Raw genomic sequence first — 23,345 nt, forward strand, 5'->3', positions numbered from 1 at the left:
TTGATTCTGTGTTTAAGTAGAACTGATATATCTACCAGTCTTGATATGGTGGCCTACTATAGTAGGTATCCTGTGGACCCTGTGGTGCTATCTCCCTGATCATCTGAGCTGGGTACTCCAGGAATGTCCTTTGCATGGATTATGTGAGCCCTCCTGTTGGAGTTGAGTATTGATTTCTGTTGGCCTGTCTGTGGTTTGTGTTGGCCCTTTTGCTGGTTCACTCTGAGCATTGACCCTGACCACAGTGAATGAGCTGCTATGTGGGGGTTGATGCCACAAAGCAGAATTCAACCCAGCAGGATCTGGTGTCTGCTGATATCTCCCATGAGTGTGCCACTCATGGAGCTAATTGGGTCATGTTCTAAATCCCACCAACAGGTGTGTTGGTTCTGGGGCCTCTTGGGAGGGACTCCAGTGCAAGTCAGTGTCAGGCACTGTCAGTGACTGGACCGGGCTACCTATTTGGAGCTAGAAAGCAATTCACAGATTTCAGCTGCCTCTGCTGGGCCCTGGTGTGCATGGGAGAGGCCAAGCTACATACCAAAGCTGGTTTCCATGAGCATTGAACATAGGGGTGAATCAGCAGAAGGCCCAAGGCAACTCCTTGTTAAGCTCAGTCCCTGAAAGAGCCTCTGCTGGTATATGAGTTACATGAGGTAAATTCTCAGAGAGTCACCAGGTAGAGGGGAGTGGTATTCTCCAGACTGATACATATTCAAACTCAGTGCCACTGCTGGGTCTGAGACAACTCAGCAAATGTCTCAGGGTACACCACAGCCAGCTGCCACCTGCCAGATGCCTGTAGACCTTTGTGATAAGGTATGGTCTCATGGAGTCATCAGGGTGAGGCCAGCAAAATTCATTAGGCCCTAACAGACCAAGATTTGGCAGTTATAAGGGAAAGATTTTCACAGGAATGGTAGTGCTAATCAGGCCTTCAATAAAAAATGGCCCCTGCCCTAGATCTACATAACTCAGTCTCTTCCTAAGTCTGCCCAGACCTCCTCAAGAGTATTCCAAGAGATTCTGCACCATGAGCCCAGGCTGGCCAGAGCCTGAAAACTTTGCAGAGTACAAACTCAGTAGGGTGGGGTACCTCCTATGGGGGATGGCAGCTCTTCTCTAACATATGATGGGGAAGGAAAATGGTCCCTGCTCCTAGGCCACACAACTCATCTCTGATACCATCTTGAGTTTGCCCTCAAGAGCCCTCCAAGAAACTACACCACAGACCCAGGCAGCTGACTCCTCCACATGGTGTGAGCTTAGTAGGGTGTGCTGACAGTCAGGAGGGTGAGGCTAGTGCATTTCTACAGGCTGATACAGTATGGAGTGGAGCACTCAATTTAGGAAAGATGGCATCTGTGGGCCTTGAAGGAAAGGGACTCAGCACAGGGACCCTGGCAGCTATCCATTACCTGTCTCCAGAACCACACAACCCAGTCTCTCTTTTCACAACTCCAGTCCTTTCCAATCAGCCCTTCCTCTGCTAGAGCCCAGGGTGAGTGGCCATAAACAATATTTTGTGCGCTGGTCCTTTAAGAGGGCACCTAGGATTCTAGCAGACTCCCATCTCTCCCTGGCATATAAAATCTCCACTGATTTTTACAGCCACATATTATGTAAGCTTCTCTTCTGGCTCTGGTGCTCTGAGCTGGGGAGACTGGCGCTCAATTGAGAACCCGCACTTCTCAGGGGGGATCTTTGCAGCTGAGATATCCATCCAGATTCTCAAGCACCAGACAGTGTGGTGCCAGTACATTTTTTTAAGATTTTATTTATTTATTTTTAGGACTTCCGGCAAGATGGAGAAATAGGTGGACGCACCGTACCTCCTCGTACAACCAAGATTAGAAAACCAATAATTTACAACAATAATTTACTATCAGAATAACACCCAGATCCAGCAGAGGATTTATCTGAATGGAAGTCGGGCAGCCAAGAAGTTGAAGTAGACGCGTTCATCCGGACTGGTAGGAGAAGACGAGCCGGGCGGGCACGGGGCTGGCTCGGGTCGGCGGAGCACGGAGGTCGGGGGAAGGTTTGGCGCGAAATCGGCGCAAAAGCCATCCAGGGCGCAAGACGGCAGCGGTGATCCCTGAGTACGCAAGCTGCAGCTGGCAGACCCAGAGGGGTAGCGATTGTGGACCAGGGCAGAACTCGCGGCCCAGAAGCCCAGGCAAGGGTCTGAGTCCAGGGGAACGGAACTACCCCCATTGTTTTCTCCCGCTCCCGCTCCCGCCCCGCCCCCACATATAACGTCACAATCTAGCGACTGGGGTGCCCAGCCCCGGTGAGCACCTAAGGCTCCGCCCCCCACCGTAACTAGAGCAACCAGACCGGAAAAAAAAAAGGAGAGACAGGGGGGGAAAAAAATATGTTTTCAACAGAGCAGATCAGTCCCCCAGGACTCATCCTTTTGAGCGACCAAGAATTAGCCAATCTATCAGATGCGCAGTTCAAAACACTGGTGATCAGAAAGCTCACGGAACTGGTGGATTTTGGACGAAATTTAGATGAAAGAATGCAGAGTACCATAAAACAGATGCAGGAAGACACACGGAGGAGAGCCAATAGTGAAAGGAAGGAATATGAGTCTCAAAACAATACAGTGGACCAGAAGGAAGATAGAATCAACCAAGCAGGAAAGCATGATGAAATAAGAATTCAAAAAATTGAGGAAAAGATTAAGAGCATCCAAGACACCTTTAAACGTTCCAATATCCGAATTATAGGGGTACCAGAATCGGAAGGGGAAAAGCAACAGATTGAGCATGTATTTGAACAAATAATAAAGGAGAACTTCCCCAATCTGGCAAAGGGAACAGTCTTCCAAGAAATCCAAGAAGCTCAGAGAGCCCCAAAGAAGTTGGACCCAAGAAGAAACACACCAAGGCACATCATAATTACATTAGCCAAGGCAAAAATGAAGGAGAGAATCCTAGAAGCAGCAAGAGACAAGGGGACAGTAACCTACAAAGGACTTCCCATCAGACTGTCAGCTGATTTCTCAAAAGAGACCTTGCAGTCAAGAAGGGGCTGGAAAGAAGTATTCCAAGTCATGAAAGACAAGGACCTACATCCCAGATTGCTCTATCCAGCAAAGCTCTCATTTAGAATGGAAGGGCAGATAAAGTGCTTCTCAGATAAGGTCAAGTTAAAGGAGTTCATCATCACCAAGCCCTTATTTTATGAAATGCTAAAGGGACTTATCTAAGAAAAGAAGATAAAGAAAAGACATGTATAGTAAAAGGACAGCAAACTCACAATTATTAACAACCAACAATTATTAACAACCACGCCTAAAGCAAAACCAAAAGAAACTAAGTAAACAACTAGGACAGGAACAGAACCACAGAAATGGAGGGCTAGCAGCAGGGGGGTGGGAGGAGGAAAGAGGGGGAAAAGGTATAGAGAATAAGTAGCATAGAATGTAGGTTGAAAATAGATAGGGGGAGGGCAAGAATAGTACGGGAAATGTAGAAGCTAAAGAACTCATAAGTATGACACATGGACATGAACTAAAGGGGGAAATGTGGGTGGGAGGGGGGTACAAGGTGGAGGGGAGAGAAGGGGGGAAATGGGACAACTGTAATAGCATAATCAATAAAATATATTAAAAAAAAAAAGAAAAGAAAAACTGCTCAACATCACTAGCCATCAGAGACATGCAAATTAAAACCACAGTGAGATATCATCTCACATCTGCCAAAATGGCTATCATCAACAAATCAACAAACAACAAGTACTGGCAAGGGTGTGGAGAAAATGGGAACCCTTTTGCACTGTTGGTGGGAATGCAGACTGGTGCAGCCACTGTGGAAAGTAGTATGGAGATGCCTCAAAAAATTAAAGATCGAACTGCCTTTCTTTTTTTAAAAAAAAAAAAAAAGATTTTATTTATTTATTTTTAGAGAGAAGGGAAGGGAGGTAGAAAGAGAGGTAGAGAAACATCAATGTGTGGTTGCTACTTGTGTGCCCCTACTAGGGACCTGGCCTGCAACCCAGGCATGTGCCCTAGCTGGGAATCAAACTGGAGACCCTTTGGTTCTCAGGCCAGTGCTCAATACACTGAGCCACTCCAGCCAGGACAGGGCCACTACTTTTCATATCTCCACCCTTCCTACCAGTCTCAGTGTAGCTTCTCTAAAACCCTTGGTTATAAGACTTCTTTCTGTTCAGCTAGTCTCCAGTTGGTTATTCAGGTTGATTGTTCTATAATTTAGTTCTATTTCCAGTCTGGACCTGAGGGGAAGTGTGTACTTCCACCTACTCTGCCACTCTCTTGGATTCCTCCACACTCAAAAATTTTAACACTACACTTTCAATAAGAAGGGAAAGAAGGTTATGTGACAATAGAAGGGAGATTTACATTTATTGTGAACTTCCTCTGTGCTAGGCATTTAATTTTACTTCCCATGGCAACCCCATTATTTGTCCATTATTATCCTAGTTTAAAGATGGAGGGACCTAACTCCACACCATTTTCCAGTTTTACCTGGATTCAGGTTGCTACATACAATAGAGGATGCCCAGTTCAATTTGAGTTTTACATAAACAATGGATAAATTCTTAGTATAAGTACCTGCAAATTAATACCAACAACATAGAATGATGGCTGAAAGCCTTACTGTGACTGCCAAGATCTAGTGAGAGTATAGAGAAAAAGGACAATGCCAAGGTCAGCATCCAAATGTGCTGTCAGAGAGCTTGGGAGTGAGAGGAGAGTAAGGAACCTATCAGGAATACAGAGAAATAATTCCCCAAGGAACACTTCAAGAAAGAAACATGGTCAAATGCTACAGAAAGAACAAGGAAGATGAGAGGTTACCATAGGTGATTAGATTTGTTCATTAAGAAATTCCTGGAACCTTACTGAGACCAAGATTGTAGTGGAAGGCCTGAAAGGAAAATATAATTTGCCACTCATCCAACATTTAGTTAACATCTAGGGGTTATAAATTCAAAGCATGTAAGACACTGTTCTTGTCCTCAAGGAACTTGTAGCCCAAGAGAAAAACAGAGAATAGACAATTATAAGAGGAAAGAAGAAGTGCTTCAGAGGTAACTAACATGCAGGATAGCGCATCAAAACTAAGGGGTAGGACAGAAGATCAAAGGTAGCCTAGCCTTTCTGGAAAAGATAACATCTGAGCTGTTCCTAAACAGAAAGGAGAACAGGGGGACCTATACAGAGAGTTTGGAGAGAGTACCTTGCATTTCAGTAATAAAGAGTAACTCTGCATGGCTAGACTGAAGGATTCCTGTGGGGTAATGGTAGAGAATGAAGGCAAGAGGAATTACAAGATGAAGGACCCTACAAGACATGTTAAAGCCAATGGGGATAAAGGAGAGATTTTAAGCAGGAAAGTGACATGAATAAATGTGACTTTAGGAAGATAGCTCTGGGCAGGCAAATGAAAAATTAGTTGGGAGGCCAAGGTCAAGAGTAGGTGCTAAAAGACCCAATTAAGCAATTTTGATAATAATGTCACTGATAGAAAATGAGTTCCAGAGAAAATGTAGAAGAGAAAATAAGAGAGATTACAAGTTAAAAAAGAAAAGAATATGCAGTGTGTGACAAAGGGAAAAAGTCAGAAATTATTTGCAAATCCTAGCTAGGTCAGTCAAGTTGAAGATAATGGTATTCATTTAGAAATAGGGCAGAAAAGAAAGAGTTAGAGAAAGGCAATGATGAGTTGTATTTTGTAAATGGTGAATTGGCTTGTGCCTTTGGAACACACATGTAGAAACTGTTTAAAAGCAGTTCCTGAGGGTCTCAGTGGGCAAGTAGGAGATAGCATGAAGACATCTGAAAACACACATAGGGACACAAATAGAATATTAACTCAAGAGATTATGAGAGTTGAGATATGTCTTAAAGTAATGGAGGAGTAGAATACATTTATAGACATGAGGGAATAAGTCAATAAAAAGAAATAAATTAAAGATGATGGGACCAGAGAAGGCACAGGGAAGGAAAGAGCAGAGGGAACTGCTCTTTCCTAATTATTTTTTTCTTGTAGTACAATAAAAGGAGGGTTGTCTTCTGAACATAAAACACAAACTCTTCAGTTAATTGGTAAATTCCTTTGATGCAGATCCCAAGCCATCTAGAACAGATGGTAAACTACTAAAATGAATTAGGCTCAACCAACCATTTCAATGGAACATTGTATGGTATGGAAAGAAAAACACTTGGCAAAACAGGAAGCATGAGGTCAAGAATAAGTGGTGAGTGGTGTGAGTCATGCATTTAAGATCAATAAAGAATCTGGCTCTGCTTCTGACTTTATTACTTCTGAGCTTCCTACCCATCTAGTTGCCCAGGCTTAATGCTATCCTATAGGTCTCTTCACTCACCCTTTCACTCTACAAACCACTGGTTCCAGAATTCAGCTTTGGTTCTCACATGGGCCTTTTCCTTTACATTCCCACTGATGCTATCCTAGTGGTCATTCTTAGAGAAGACCTCTTCTGCCTCCAGACTTTACCTAACCCCTTTGACCCAACCAAGGAAGGCATAGGAGAGAGAAGACAGGTAAAAGATAAAGAGAACAGCCCAACTCTTGAGTGCGCATGCAAGGCCTCAACAATATAGCCCCATCCCATCATTCCTATTTCATATCTTGCTATTCCCAACATAAATTCTGCATTCTAGCCAAACTAACCTACTCAACCACCCTGAAATGTTTCTCCCATTTTTCTGGCTTTATTTTTCTTTCAGTTCTTCAACAAATATTCCACAGAGAGAAGCTTTCTGTAATAGCACTGTCTAGCATACCCCAGCAACTTTTTTTTAAATCGAGGTAAAATTGACATTTAAAATTATATTAATTTCAAGTATACAACATAGTGATTCAATTTTTACATATATTGCAAAATGATCACCACAATAAGTCTAGTTAACATCCATCACCAAACATAGTTGCAAGTATTTTTTTCCTTTTGTTGAGAGCTCTTAAGGTCTACTCTCTTAGCAACTTTCCAAATTACAATACAGTATTATTAGCTATCATCACCATGCCACATATTATATCCCCATGACTTATTTTATAAGTAGCAGTTCATACCTTTTGACTCCCTTCACCAATTTTGCCTACCCTTCTACTCATTCCTCCCCAGCCTCTGGCAACTACCCACCTATTTTCTGTTTATCTATGAGAAGGGGTTTTTTTGTTTTTGTTTAGATTCCACATATACGTGAGATCATACAGTATTTGTCCTCCTCTGACTTATTTTACTTAGCATAATGTTCTCAAGATCTGTTCATATTGTTGCCAATGGCAAGTTTCCTTCTTTTTATGGCTGAAGAATATTCCATTGTGTATATACCACATTATTTTTATCCATTCATCCACTAATGAGCATTTCATTAGAATGTCCATTAATAGCTGAGACTTCCAAATCTTGACTATTGTAAATAATGCTGCAGTGGATATTGGGGTGCATATATTTTTTCTACTTAGTGTTTTCATTTCATTCAGATGACTATCCAGAAGTGGAATTGCTGGATTATATAGTAACTTTATTTTAATTTTTTGAGGAGCCTCCATGCTGTTTTCCCTAGTGGCTACACCAATTTACATTCTCACCAACACTTACTTTTTTATAATAATCATTCTGACAGGTGTGAGGTGATATCTCACTGGGGTTTTGATTGCATTTCCCTGATGTTGAACAACTTTTCATGCATCTGTTGGCTATCTGTGTGTCTTCTTTGGAAAATTTTCTGTTCAGATCCTCTGCCCGTTTTTAAATTGCATTGCTCTTGATTTTTTACTATTGAGTTATAAGAGTTATTTGTATATTTTAAGTACTCACCTCTTATCAGATATATGATTTGAAAATATTTTCTCCCATTTGGTAAATTGCCCTTCTATTTATTTATGTATTTATTTATTTATTTATTTATTTTACACATGCTTTTTAGTTTTATGCAGTCCCACTTGTTTGTTATTGATTTTCAAATACTTTAAGTATATTAACTTCTCAGAATTAAAAGAAAAATAAAAAGCACATTTGCCATGGGAAAGCCAAGAAATTTAATTAGTACAAAAAATTTCTTTGTTGAGCAAGGAACCCCTTGTTTATTTTTGCTTTTTTTATTTTTTACCTTTTCTTTGCTGCTTCTTTGGGTAAAGGCATTCATCCTGATTTATTTTCTTCAGAGTATTTAATTATACATGACACATTCCTGTGTATTTGTTTATCAGTTTACTATCTGATTCTTTGCACTAAAATATAAGCCCCATGAGAGCAAAGCTATTTTTCTAATCTACTGCTATTTCCTCAATACCTAAAACAGGGCCTTGAACATTATAGGCATGCAATATAATAGTTAAATAAATGAAATACAGTCTTGATTGGGTGCCTGCTTGTGCCAATTTCTTAGATGCTGAGGATCAAGAAGTAATTAAAACACATGTAATTTCTGAAGCCCAAAAGCATATAATTTATGGGTGGTAGATAAAAAACAAGATGTTGCTATAATAATAGCAATTTATAATGAAAAGTGCTATGAAGAAAAAGAACCAGGCAATATAGCAGGCATTAAATTTATATTGGGCATTTTGACAGGTGACATTTAAACTGAAACATAAAAAAAGAGAAAAATTTAGTCAAGTTAACAGTGAGATGAAAAAGTGTTTCACACAGGGCAAGAACATGAGCAAAGCCCTATAGGATTTTCTGCATTCACTCCTGAAATTTTCCTCTTCTGGGATGTTTGCTTCTACCCAAGATCTGGAAATGTTTAAAGCTAGAAGTGATCCTAGAGGCCATCTAACCCACTCTCCTCTCGTTTTACAGAAGAAACTACAAGTACATTATCTTTGCTAGGGATTTTCAAAGTCTTTAAACTGAGGTTGAGAGAAGCTAGATGCTATGTGGGAAGTGAGCGAGCCAGCAGGGCCAAGTTTAAAAGCCAGTCTTCATGACTTGCCAACCAGTGTCTTCTCCATTCAGTCATCTAAATTCAATATGTTAATAATAGCAACTTCTACTGAGAAATTACTGTGAGCAGGGCATTGTTCTAAGCACTTCATATATATTAATTTATTTACTCCTCATAATGGAAAATGCAAGAGGTATTATTATTATCCCCTGACAAATAATACAATTTAGAAACAATAAGATTAAGCAACAAACCCAAGGTCACACAGCTGGTGACAGAATCAGCCACCCAGTCTCCACAGCACACTCTCTCAGTATCTGTGTAGCTGTCTCTCTCTGTACTGTAGTTTTTCATCCTACAAATGAATGTATCATTTTGCAAGAGTGGTTCCAATTAGTGTGCATCTTGTATAATTTAAAAGTCATTAAAATTTTGTAGTAAGATCAATTATAAACTACTTAATTTAGATAGCATTACTGATTACTGACATGATGAAAGCAAGGTCTATGGGCACAGCAATCTTCTACCAAAACTAAACTGATCCTAGGCCAGTTTTTAGATGTTTTGCTTCATCTGCTTTTTCACCCACACCACAAATCAAGCCAACATATGTATAGTTCCTTGATAGGGCAATGTGGTTTGGGAAACTTTCCACATGCTTATGAAACTCTGCTTTGTTGAATTGAGGTCAGACTGACCCCTGGGGTTATCAAAACATGGATTCAAAAAGTCATTGAGAATACTCTTTTGTTTAGAAATTCTAAGTAATTTAATCCAAAAGGCCTGAACCATCTGGTTCTTTTCCTACAACATGGTTTGAGTTTTAATAGCTATCCAGGGTTTTGTTGGTTTTTTATTCCAAGTGAGATGATGAGTCACCAACACTACAAAATCTGAAGGTGATTTTATAACTTTCTGCAAGTCTACATGCTATATATCTTTATAAACAAACAAAAAGCTGCAGTTTAAAATGGAAGACAGCCCTAAAACACTACTTCTATTTTTAAAACTAATCAAGAAACTTCACATTTTAAAACAACTACATTACTTAACTATATTATTTAGACTTTCCAAATTCATCAACATGAGGCTTTTCTCTGTATTACTTGCCAAACTACACACATACCAAAAAAAAAAACCTTTGCATTTTCACAGAAACTGGTCTTTGCCAACCCTCCCACTAGCTCTGAGTTTGACTGATAGTGTGTGAGCCCTACCATCTGCTAACTAAGCAGCCTTTCCTAATGAGTAAGTGATACTAAAAAAATGATTATAAAACAAAACCTGATTTGTTTTCATGAGTTGATATAACTGAAACTAAAAATGAACCCTACAGTTCAAATGTGTTTTCCAAGTAAGTTAAAATAGTATATTCCATTCCGTATTTCTGTTTTTAATTATTCCTTCAAAACATTAGGCAACCTAAATGTACAAATCTCAATTTATTTTAAAAACTAATACTTTCAAAAACTTTAAATAACTCACATACATTTTTATGTTTTTACACCTTATTTTCTCAAGTCCCTGAAAATTAGTTGACCAAAGAAGTTACCAATGTAAATGCCATTTTTAAACTATGATTTAAAAATTTGCGGACTTCTGGTCAAGATGACAGCATGGTCAGACATGGCTCACCTCTTCCCACAACCACATCAAAATTGCAACTAAAAAATAAAACAAACATCACTCAGAACCATCAGAAATTGGGTTGAATGAAGTCTGACAACTTCAGAATTAAAGAAACCACATCCATCCAGACTGGTAGGAGGGGCACAGATGCAGAATGGGCTGGTCTCTCACTCACATTTGGTGGATAAAAATTCAGGAGGAATATCTCAGGAGCAAGGAGTTCCGGCCCCACACCAGGCCCCCCACCTCAGGGTTCCAATGCCAGGAAGATAAGTCCCCACAACATCTGGCTGCAAAGATCAGTAGGGACTGAGTTGGTGGAAGAAACTTCTGGATCCCCAAACAGTTCCTCTTTAAAAACCCATACACAGACACACCTACTCAGACTCACTCCCTCTGAGCTCCAGCACCAGGGTAACAGCTTGAAAGGCACAAGTGGTATACAGGGAGGAACTGAAATGTCTGCCATTAAGGAGAGCAGAGGCCATTGTCCCTTTTCTAAATCCTCCCCTGACAGACCTGGAAAGCTTGAGCCCTATTTGAGATTCCATCAACCTGGCTAACACTGTTGGACCCGCCTTGCAGATCCTCAGAGATTCCTCCATACCCAACTTACGGGCCCACCCAAGCTGCTTTTCCATATGAATGGCTGGTATTGCCTCATGCTTCACAACTTCCTAAATCCTCTTAAACAAGCGATAGCTGGCATCAGTGAGCCCCTGGCATGGCACTAGCAGCAGCCAGCCTAGATTCACAGCTTGGCTTCACCTGGGAATTTCCAAGCCCAACACAAGTAGCAGCCATCTCAGATTGCTTTACAGCTCAATCAGGGTGTCCCCAGGCAAAACACAGGTGGGGGCTGACCTTAGCCTGAACCCCCCTAGGTACCCCAGGCCCAGCACACCCAGTGGACAGCTACAGACCACATTGGAGCACCACCACCCTGCCCCTGCACAGCTGATCCTCCACAGAGGGCAGAAGTTGGTGGTAAATGGTCACAGCCAATCCTTGCAGCTGACTGGTCTGGGTAAATCTCTCCCATTGACCTACTAAGAGTAATCGAGGCTCAACTACAAGAGGAGGGTGTACTCGGCCCACACAAAGGGTACACCTTGATAGGGAGACTATGCCACTGGACCCTACAGGACATCTACTACATTAGCTCACACTACCAAGACAGGGAGTCATAGCAGCTCAATCTGATACATAGAAACAAACACAGGGATGATGCCAATACAAAGAGACAACCACCCAGTTCCCCCCTTCCCTCCAGTAATCCCCCCCTTAGTTCATGTTCATGGGTTATGCATGTAAGTTATTTGGCTTCTCCATTGCCTATACTGTTCTTAACACCATCCTATCTATCTATTCTTGTATTTACCCAGTTATGCTTCTAAATCCCTATACCTTTTCTCCCATTCTTCCCCTTCCCCCTCCCAGCTGATAACCCTCCAAATGATGTCCATATCTATGATTCTATTCCTGTTCTAGTTGTTTGCTTAGTTTGTTTTCGTTTTTTAGATACAGTTGCTGATAGTTGTGAGTTTGTTGTCATTTTAATGTTCATAGCTTTGATCTTCCTTTTTTTAATTAAATCCCTTTAACATTTTGTATACTAAGGGCTTGGTGATGATGAACTCCTTTAGTTTTACCTTGTCTGGGAAGCACTTTATCTGTCTTTCAATTCTAAATAATAACTTTGCTGGGTAGAGTAATCTTGGTTGTAGGTCCTTGCTTTTCCTCACTTTGTATAGTTCTTGTAAGTCTCTTCTAGACTGCAAAGTTTCTTCTGAGAAATCAGCTGATAGTCTTATGAAAACTCCTTTGTAGGTAACTGTCTGCCTTTCTTTTGCTGCTTTTAATGTTCTCTCTTTTCTTTAACTTTTGGCGTTTTAATTATGATGTGTATTGGTGTGGACCTCTTTGGGCCCAGCTTGTTTGGGACTATCTGTGCTTCCTGAACTTATATGCCTATTTCCTTCACCAAATTAGGGAAGTTTTTTTTCATTAGTTTTTTCAAATAAGTTTTCAATTTCTTACTCTTCCTCTTCTCCTTCCAGCATCCCTATGATTCAGATGTTGACTCTTTTGGAGATGTCCCAGAGTTTTCTTCAGCTCTCCTTGTTTTTTAAAAAAATTCTCGTTTCTTCATTTTGTTCTGGTTCAGTGTTTATTTCTTTCTTATGTTCCAAATCATTGATTTGGATCCCGGCTTCCTTCTCTTCACTGTTGGTTTCCTATGGATTTTCTTTATTTCTCTTACTAGAGCCTTCCTTTCTTCCCTTAGGCTTTTGCCATATTCTGTGATATCTTTGAACATTCTGACCACCAATGTTTTGAACTCTGTGTCTCACAGATTGGCTATTGCAGCTTTGCTTAGTTCTTTTACTGGGTTTTTGTTCTGCTCTTTCATTTGGGCTACATTTCTTTGTCTCCTGATTTGGGCAGCCTCCCTGCATCTGTGTTCTAGGTAGAGCTGCTTTGATTCCTTTTTAGCACACCTGTTAAGTTATATGGGGTAGAGCCTTGGGTATTCGACAGCATGGGGCAATGGTGGCTCTGTGTATGGGGAGGGGTCGAAAAGAGGACAATGCTGCTGCTGGCTGACTTCTGGGGGCTTGCCTGGCCCTCACTCCATTTCCAGTCACTTCACCAACTTCTCATATGTGGCTACCCCTCCTCCAGCTGCTGTCCTGGTTGTGGTTCCCAGGGTCGGTGGGTGTTTGTATGTACCAGCAGCTTCTTCTGATGTCCCCACCCCCATTGGGTTTATAGCCAGAAGTTATGAGGTTTTCTTTTTCCCCAGCACTGGAACCCTGGACTACATGGTCTGGCCTGGTGCTGGGCTCCCTTGCTCACCAAGATGTACTCAAGACTTTTATCCACCACACATGAATGTGGGGCTGCCCATTCCACCAGCTACCACTGCTTCTCACCTCTCAATCCCCAGCTTGCCACTGCCATATGGAGTCTTCTCCACCCTGATTTCCCATCTACTCCCCACCTACCCATGTAGATGAATATAGCTTCTTTAAATCCTTGGTTGTCAGACTTCAGTACAGTTCTGGGTGTTTTTCTGGCAGTTCTGGGTAGTTTTTATTTTTAAGTTAGTTGTGTTCCTTCTTATGGTTGTACAATGAAGTGAGGTGTGTCTATCTACGTCTCCATCTTGACCAGAAACTCAGAATCTCCATGAAAGTCTCGACTGTGAGGTCTTGGGGAAATGTTCGCTTTCCTAATAAAGAAACACAACTTTTTTGCCTTCCAACACTGTGATTCTTCTCCTTCCTCTGGCCTGGTAGCTGAAAATGAGACTGAAAGTGGTCTAGCTACATTGCAACCATGAGACAATAAGCAAATGGTGCTAAGGAGTGTGGAGTGAAAAAGTAGAAGAATTCCATTTTTATTGGTATTATGGAAGGGCAGCCTTGCATTGTCTTACTTCTGACTTTGTGTTATAAAAATCAAATAGAACCTATTTCTTTAAGCCCCACCATCAATCATGTTTTTTTACATTGGTAGGTGAAGGCAGTACTTAGAAAATTGCTAGACCCAAATGTTATGCTTAAAATAGCTACTTTGGAGAAAACTGAAGTTTGGAAGCCAATCAGTTAGCTTCTTAGACAATGGACTTAAATGTTTTTTGGCTTTCCTTAAATCATCTACATGAAGGATCCTAAAAAGATAGCGTATTCTGGAAAAAACTGTGAAGCATAAAGATCTTCCAAAACTTTTTCCTTTTTCTCTTCTGTTTCAGCCAGTGCTAGAACATGTGTACAGTTATTGAAAGCTTAACTTTTATGCCAACTCATCGATAATTGTTTAGAGATTTGACTTTCATAAACAAAAGAAATGTCCTGGGGAGAATATTGACACTTTTATTATAGAGCTGCACCCTCTTTCTTAATCTTGAATTGGTGCAGCATAGAGTAATATTTTAATGATATATTAATTCACTTAATAAATATTTTTGTATGCCTATAAATCAGGGAACATGAATAAGACATAGTCCTAGAAATCCAAAATGATTGAGTATGAATAAACCATTAAGTGCCTTGGATAAGAGGCAAAAAAATTATGTTAAGAAACTACCTTATATTTTAGGTTAATTATGCAGCTTTCTGTCAACTACTTTTTATGGACATAAAACTGATATTTATAATGGTCTGAAAGTAAGTGCATCACTATCTGTGGCAGAAATTAAAGAAATAATATACAATATTTCCTGATATAAATATTGTACATTATATAGGCAAAATCTCTTGAGGATAGAAAAGAAAGCAAAGAAGACTATGGATGGTACATTTAAAAAGAGGGTAGAGAGATCAGGAAAACGAAAGTGAGGAAAAAGGTCAAGAAGTAAGTTAAATGGGTGTCTCCCTTATATATTTATTTTCTCAGGGAAGAAAACAATCCCATTTACAAATACATAAAAAATTATAAAATACCTAGGGATAAATTTAACCAAGGAGGTAAAAGACCTATCTGTGATAAACTACAGGACATTGAAGAAAGAAATTAAAGAAAATGCAAATAAATGGTAGGATCTACCATGCTCATGGATAAGAAGAATCAACCTTATTAAAATGTCCACACGACCAAAAACAATCTATAAATTCAATGCAATCCCTACCAAAATACCCATAGCATTTTTCACAGAACCAGAACAAATAATCCTAAAATTTATATAGAACCACAAAAGACCTTGAAGAACCAAATGAGTCTTAATAAAGAAGAACCAAAAGGTCATGCTACCTGATATTAAACTATAGTATATGTAGATCAATGGGACCGAATAGAAAACCCAAAAATAAACCCAACTATATGGCCAATTAACCTGTGACAAATAAGGCAAGAATATATACAATGGAGTAAAGACATTCTCAATGGTGTTGGGAAAACAGGACAGACACATGCAAAAGAATGAAATTGGATCGCTTTCTTATACCATATACAACAATAACCTCAAAATGGATTAAAAACTTAAATGTAAGACTCAAAGCCATAAATCTCCTGGAAGAAAACATAGGCAATAAACTCTGACATTATTCTTAGTAATATTTTTTCTGTATATGTCTCCTTTGGCAAAGGAAACAAAAGAAAAAATAAATAAATGGGACTACATCAAACTGAAAGTTTTTGCACACAAAGGAAAATATTTGCCAATGACACATTTGATAAGGGGATAATACTGATAATATAAAAAAACTCATACAACTTAATACCAAAAACAAACAAGCAACCCGATAAAAAAAAAATGGGCAGAGGAACTGAATAAACACTTCTTCAGGGAAGACATAGAGATGATGCTAATAGACGTATGAAAAGGTGTTCAACATCACTAATCATCACAGAAATGCAAATTAAAGCCACAATGAGATATCACCTCATACCTGTCAGATTGGCCATCAGCAATAAATCAACAAACAACAAGTGTTGGTGAGGATCAGAGAAAAGGGAACCCTCACACACTGTTGGTGGGAATGCAGAGTGGTGTAGCCACTGTGAAATGCACTGTGGAGGATTCTCAAAAATTTAAAGATAAAACTACCATATGATTCAGAAATTTGACTTCTGGGTGTTTTATCAAAAAAAAACCAACAACCAAGACACTAATTCAAAAAGAAATAGGCATTAATTACAATGCCCAAGCTATTGAAGTTTCTAGCAATAGATGAATGGAAAAAGAAGAAGTGGTAAATATATAAAATGAAACATTATTCAGCCATTGAGAGAATGAAATCTTGCCATTTGAGACAACATGGATGGACCTAGTGGGTATCATGCTAAGTGAAATAAGTCAGAGGGAGAAAGCCATACCAAATTATTTTGCTTATATATGGAATCTAAAAAACAAACAAACAAAAAGAACAAACAAAACAGAAACAAACTCATAGGTACTGAGAACAGTTTTATGGTTGCCAGATGGGAGGGGGTTGGAGGGGATGGGTGAAAAGGAGAAAGGGATGCAGATGTTCAAGTTGCCAGTTATGAAAACAGTCACAGGGAGGTAAAGTACAGCATAGGGAATATAGTCAACAATATTGAAATAACTATGTATCATGTCCAATCACTTTGTAAGGTGTGTAAATGTCTAATCATTATGTTGTACATCTGGAACTAACATAATGTAATATTGTACATCAAATGCAATTTAAAAAATATAAATGTAAACAGAAGTTATAGGGATAATAAAAGTAGTAGATGGAGTCTTTAAAACAGCTGTTGTAAAAATGTTCAAATATTTAAAAGAAAAATGAACTTAATAAGGAGCAAAGTGGAAATCTTTTAAGTGAATCAAATAAAACTTTTAGAGTAGTGAAAAAATTTCCTGGACACTTGGTCAAGCAGGATGAGAAGGACATCTATCCATATGGAAGGATAACCTGTAGATGACGTTGGGGCCAAAGAGGGAAGAGGATGCTTGCCCTAAGAACAGGCAGCCAGAGTGGGATGTCAGAGCCTGGTCAGGACAAGGAGGGTGAGCCTAGAAAGGGCATAATACCAGGGGCCAAGTGCAGTGTGGAAAGTGGCCATGGGAAGGGAAGGGTGGCATGGCACTGGGTAAAGAACCTACAAAGTATAAGGAGAGCATCCCCAAGAAGGGGCAACCTATGCAAGGGTGTCAGCACCTAAGTAGGGTAAGGTGGCATCTATGTAGGAAGGCACTTGGTGCAGGGTTGGTTTTTATTTATTTATTTTTTTAGTTCACACAAAGTTAGGAAGGCAACTGCATAGTGGGAGAGGCAGCTGGCCCAGGATGTCAGAGTCCACTCGGTGTGAGGTGGCCTCTCCGGAGGAGGGCAACCTGATAAGAAATGTCAAAGGCTAAGCAGGATGAGGAAGGTTATCTACAGGGAGGGGACAGGGGCAGAAACATGTAAGACTGGTTACACACAGGGGGAGTGAGTAAACAGGTACATACAGTCAAACCTCAGTTCTCAACTGTCTTGGTTCTCAAATAATACGGTTCTCAACCAAGCTGTTCACAGAGAAAAATGTCTTGGTTGTCTAACGAAACTTGGTGGTCTTGATTCTCTACCCGACAACCCTTTCATGCTGATACCTGGATGATCAGGCATGCATCTCTCAGAAAACAAAGGAGATTTAGTTTTTCCTTCTGCATATAAAATTGTTTTCTTTTAAAAGGTAAAACTTTATACATACTTTTAAAACATAAAATTTCAAAGTTACCTGGCAAGTCAACCACACAAAGCTGTTTATAACAGTAAAAAAAAGTGGTAACATTTTACCAATGTAAAGTCACCACAGAATTCAATTTACAACTTGGACCTTCAAGATTCAAGTGTTTAATCCCATGCAGTAAAATATGGTCAGTTTTAAGACAAAAGTCCTCCTCTGGATATCTTATTCTCAATCAAGTCATTCTCTGTCACCATTATCTCACAAAGTAGGATAGCTGACTATAGTGGCAATTCCAAAGTGGTTGTTCCAGTCTTTGGCCATCTGTATATAGCCATTCATGCCCCAACATTTACCCCTCCTGTTGTTGACAATCCAGTATTTATTGTCACTTGATTCTCTCCTTCAAAGCCATAGCCAACCACTAGAATGCCGTGGTGTAGGTTTCTGTTGCTGCAGTGTGGATCATCATAAAGTGGTTCCCTCTTTATAGAACCAGAAGCTAAAATGACTTGCATCTATAGTAACAGAGATGGACCCCACAGTAGCCACTGCCTTCATAAGGGACCTCTTCTGCTGATGGATGTCCACAAAGCCAGCATCACTGGCAACAGAATTCTTGGGTTTATATTTGCAGGATCCAACCTTTGCATGATATGGATAAGATTCCTCTGAGTCCAGGCCTCTGTTGGACTTAACGTACTGGAATGCATTATCCATTAGGCCAACATTGCAGTCTTTATTGCCTTGAGGCTAAGAGTAGTTCACAGGGTTCTGCTCACTCAGTAAAATAAGTTTTCCAGTTTTCCGGAACATCTGTCCTTAAAGGGCACCAGTTGCACTAAAATCCCAACAAGAACCACAGTGACCCTGATTCCTCACAGGAGGTACATATCTTTCCTCTCTCCAGTCCACAGCTGAGGGCGGGGGGGGGGGGGGTGCCGAGGATTTCAGCAAAGAGAGGTTCCTGGAAAACTGTTTTCCTTGTGCTTCTGGTATTGAAAGCCATTCATCACCTGCTCCAATTCTTCCTTGGTCATGTTGCCAAAGGCATTTACTGCCAAGGTGAAGATATGTTTCCCTAGGTTGTATTCCTGGTTGTGCAGATCAATCATTTTCAGTCTTCTTCCACACTTCTCTCCTCCATTCTTCTTCATTCAAGCTGTATGTTTTCATGTGCACCGCCTTCCCTTTGTTCCATTGTGCATCTAAACTTCCATCAAGTTTTGGAGCAGCTGAACCTATTCCTAAGTAAAATGCAGTCAGGAAGAGTGAAAGATATTGTTTCAAAAACCTGCAGTGGGTGGGATCAGCACATGCAGGTCCAGGGGTCTCCGAGGCTGGAGATTCAGCTTTCAAGTAAACCCTTTCTTGAACAGGTTTCTGGAATGCATTAAGTTCTAGAACTGAAGTTCCACTGTATATTAAGAATAATGAGAGCTGGGATTCTCACTATTGGAGAAGGACATTGCAAGTTGGAAAGGGATAAAACTAGAAATGAGCCCTGTGGTGCTAAATTGGAACTGGAAGTATCCATGTGCAATTTAGGTTTTCAGGATGTAGAGGTATGTAGATGTGGGAATAAATGTGTGTAGATGTGTACTGCTTATAATCTCTAGTTAGCAATTAACACAGTGCTCAAATTTGAATTTTATCTACAATTTTAATTTAAAATGACTTGGGAAATCTTGCATCAATGTGGGGCAAGGGAAGTAAAAGGAGAAGCTGGGATCATGCTGTGCTGCAAAGTGAGAAACTGCTCAAAAGGATGATGCTTACAGATCAAAAGGACACTGAAAGCAACTGGAAAGGGCCCCCACTGTCCCAATCTGGGAGAATTTGGACACCAAAATAAATAGGAATAGTAAAGGATTATAACCCAGTGAATAAAAGGGAAAGCCAAGAGTCCATGTTGAAATAAATAAACTAACTGAGAATCTAATGAGGAATGGGAATGTTTATCTATTTTAAACTAAATACCCCCCAAAATCCATACCAGTTGCAAAGGGAAAACTGAATGGTAGAGAAGCTTGGCAGACACCACCTTAATCAAGCCATCAAAGTGAACGTCACCGATCATGGGCAAGTCCAAATCCTGTGCCACTGATATGATGCAGTGAGAAGAGCACAGCGTGATATCTGTGGTATTTCTAAGAAAAAATGCATAACCTCAATATGTCCTTGAGACAACTCAAAACAAACTCAAATTGAGAGATATTCTACAATAAAATTGGCCCGATCTTCACATCAAGGTTATAAAAACTGAAGAAAGACAGAGGAACAGTTGCAGACTGAAGGAAACTAAGGAGACAGAACAATCAATTGTTCTGTGTGATTCTGGACTGAATCCTTTTGCATTTTGGAGCACTACTAGAATAAGTGGAGAAACCTGAATTGGGTCTCAGGATTTTGATGGCTGACTGTAAGAGAATGTCCTTGTTTGTAGAAAAATACACTGATAATATTAAGTGTGATAAGGTATCATGTCAGCAAGTTACTCAACTCACTCAGGAAAAATAGTTCCTTGTACTATATTTGCAACTTTTCTGTAAGTTTTCAGTCATTAAAAATAAAAATAGCCTTCTTGGGCCACTCCTAGTGCTGCTTGTGTGCTCATTCACGATGGACCTGGTACCTCTTTTCTGAGATGGCTGTTGAGGAAACCCTAATGCTCACCATGACTGATGAAAAGCCCAAGGAGTCAAGACTGAGAACAACAATCGTATTAATTAGAAGGTGGCGAGGCAGGATAGTTCTGCGGTGCAGTTTAAGGTTAAGAGGCACACACCTAATGAAAGCTTATTGTGAACAGCAGGGTTTGTCAATGAGGCAGATCAGATTCTGATTTGATGGGCAGCCAGTCAATGAAACAGAAACACCTTGGAACTGTAGGATGAAGTTACAATTGATGTGTTCAAGCAGCAGACAGGAGGTATCCACTAAAAAGGGACTCTGCTACTTTATTACAAAACTCTGTTTCTCCAGACCAAGAAGGCATTCTCAATTAAATACTGCAGTTTGGTTCTATTCCATCCTATTATAGTATGTAATAGTTTCCTCTATTCATTCATTTTCCCATTCCCATTCCTTTATTGTATATAATGGAATGCATGTGCAAAAAATTAAAGAATATATAAATATATATATACTGGCTAAAATATAATTGACTGTTTAAAGCAAAATAATAAATTATATTGTAGAGTTTATAAATACATAGAAATAAAATGTATGGTGATAGTAACATAAAGCAGAGGAGAAAGAAAATGAAAGCATACTTTTTCGGTTCTTACATTATATGTGAAGTAGTCAAAACATATTTGAAGGCATAATTTATAATAAATTGAAAATGCATATTGTAAAACCCTAGAGTAGCCACTGATAAAATAAACAAAGAAATGTTAGTAGTCAAAAGTGTAGGAGTTCAAAGACAAAAAACAGCTACATAACTGTAGAAAGGAGTGCATAATTGTCTGGCTTAGAAAAACAGCTAAGAATGACATAGTAATGACACAAAAAGAGAAATAGGACAACAGTGATAGACTTTATTACATGAGGCTTTAAAAGCTTGTTCATCAAAAGACTCCACAGGCAAAACTGAAAGCAAACATCAAGTGTGGGGGTGGGGGAATTTCAAATATATTCCAGAAAAAAGGGTTCTTATTACCAATATATTAAGAGCTATTATAAATTAGTAAGAAAATTATAGGAATTCAAGGGTTAAAAAGAATAAGATATGAGAAGGTAATTTACAAATGTGGAGTAATGGGCAAAAATATCTTTTTTAAAAGATTGTATTTATTTATATTTAGACAGAGTAAAAAGGAAGAGAGAGAGGGCCAGAGAAGCATCAATGTGTGGTTACCTCTCGTGCACCCCCTACTGAGGACCTGGCCCACAACCCAGGCATGTGCCCTGATTGTGAATGGCACCAGTGACCCTTTGGTTCACAGGCCAGTGCTCAATCCACTGAGCCACTCAGTAAAGTTATTTTCACCAGCCAGGGCGAAAATAACTTTATCCTAACTCCATGATATACATAAAGTATAAGATTAGATGATTAGATATAGATATAGATATATAGACGATATAGATCTTGTCCCCCAAATAACTTAAGCTCAATTCTGTACATTTAGAAGGGTGAATTTAATACATGGGATTTTATAATGTAAAGCTGCCATCAACCAGAATAAGCAAGGTGCCACTTTACAACTCTTCTACCATTTATCAAGTAGTCCCAGCCAGTGGAAATCACTTATCCACCAAAATATGACAGAATATAACCAGTATTTGGAATTAAGTCTCATTTTTCAGAGACCACTTCAATGAATTGGAAGATATAGATAGATGATTCTTGCTCTTATGAATTCACAATCAAAGGAAGAGAAATTATATGTGCAAATATTTTAACTAACAGAAAGTTGAAATAAGACAAGTCCCATGCACATTCCAGAGTGGAGGCATAACTTTAAGATTAAAGAATTAGAAATTAGAGATTAAAAGGCAAGCATTGGGTATCTAAAATCTGTTTCACCTTAATGATAATATATGTTTGAAGGATGAAGAAAGAACATACTTGTCATCTTATTTCCTATAGCTTTAATTTTTTCATTTTGATTGTTATATTTATCTAATAGTCATCCAAATGGATTGCCTCAAAAAAATGAACCCACGGATAATTGTAAAAAATATATTTCCTTAAGATATAGCTTCCATTACTCATGTAAGGTTTATAAAACCAGTCTTTAAACAAACATTGTGAAAATAACTAGTTAAGACAAATTCATACGAACCTGTAATACTGCTCTTTCAGGTAATAGTGAAATGTCACATTTAGGAATCTCGCCTACAAAAGAGTCTTCAGATAGGCTATGTTCAGGAGGAATGACTTGTTCTTTACCAGCTCTTTGGTATTTCATCTCATTTCTCCATTTTTTCAATTGAATTTCATGTTGTGACAACTGCCAGCAAAATAATTGACAAATTCCATGGAATTGTTATTAGACTTAAATGAGATGCTATATATAAAGCACAATGCTCGACACAATGATAGTCTATGTTAAACATTATTATTATCATCAGTACATGAATTATCATTATCCAGAGCATGTTTAATATTCTCTGAACCACCAAAGCATTACAGATCATTTCCTTTAGTTGTCATACGACATTGGCACAGGCAGCCACCTTGAAAATGTGGCCCAGCCTCCTCTCTTACAAACAAGAAAGCTGAAGCCCACCATGCCAAGATTCTGGTAACAACAGAACCAGCACTTGGGTCATGAAAGGGAAGTAGTTAGCAGAGAAATCAAAAGGAGAGTCAGAAAGAAGGAATTTGGGGATTTCCCTGATTTATCATTACAGAAAGTCCCAATTTTAGTTTTTCATAAAGTCTTGAAAGCTGCATAATAAAGGAAGAAGCCTCAAGGTGAAATAAGTGTTTCACTCATTCACACACACACATACACACACACAATTTTATTTTACTATACATACACATATTAGAGCCTAAGGAAGAGCATGCTTTGGAAAACTGGCATGCAGAAATGTTCCGTGAGTCTCCTCCTGGCGCATACCACCATCCTCACTCAACCTATGTGCCTGCAGAATGATTGTGTGACCAAAAATCACATAGCTAGAAGAAAATGTTTTCTCTAAGTACCCAATTGACAATATAATC

The 23,345-nt window shown here is 39.3% G+C and overlaps 1 protein-coding gene and 1 pseudogene across 1 annotated transcript in view; both read right to left on the reverse strand.

Moving 5' to 3' along the window:
* The window catches only part of FBXL13 (F-box and leucine rich repeat protein 13), a 268,523-nt gene that overhangs the window by 206,932 nt on the left and 38,246 nt on the right, over nt 1-23,345 (reverse strand). Inside the window, exon 7 of the mRNA XM_028526008.2 lies at nt 22,459-22,626. Coding sequence (XP_028381809.2) covers nt 22,459-22,626 — 168 coding nt within the window. The remainder of the gene's footprint in view (nt 1-22,458; nt 22,627-23,345) is intronic.
* On the reverse strand, nt 17,723-19,081 carry LOC114507899 (annotated as a pseudogene).

This window comes from Phyllostomus discolor, chromosome 10 (assembly GCF_004126475.2).
Source record: "Phyllostomus discolor isolate MPI-MPIP mPhyDis1 chromosome 10, mPhyDis1.pri.v3, whole genome shotgun sequence".
NCBI classification, from domain to species: Eukaryota; Metazoa; Chordata; class Mammalia; order Chiroptera; family Phyllostomidae; genus Phyllostomus; species Phyllostomus discolor.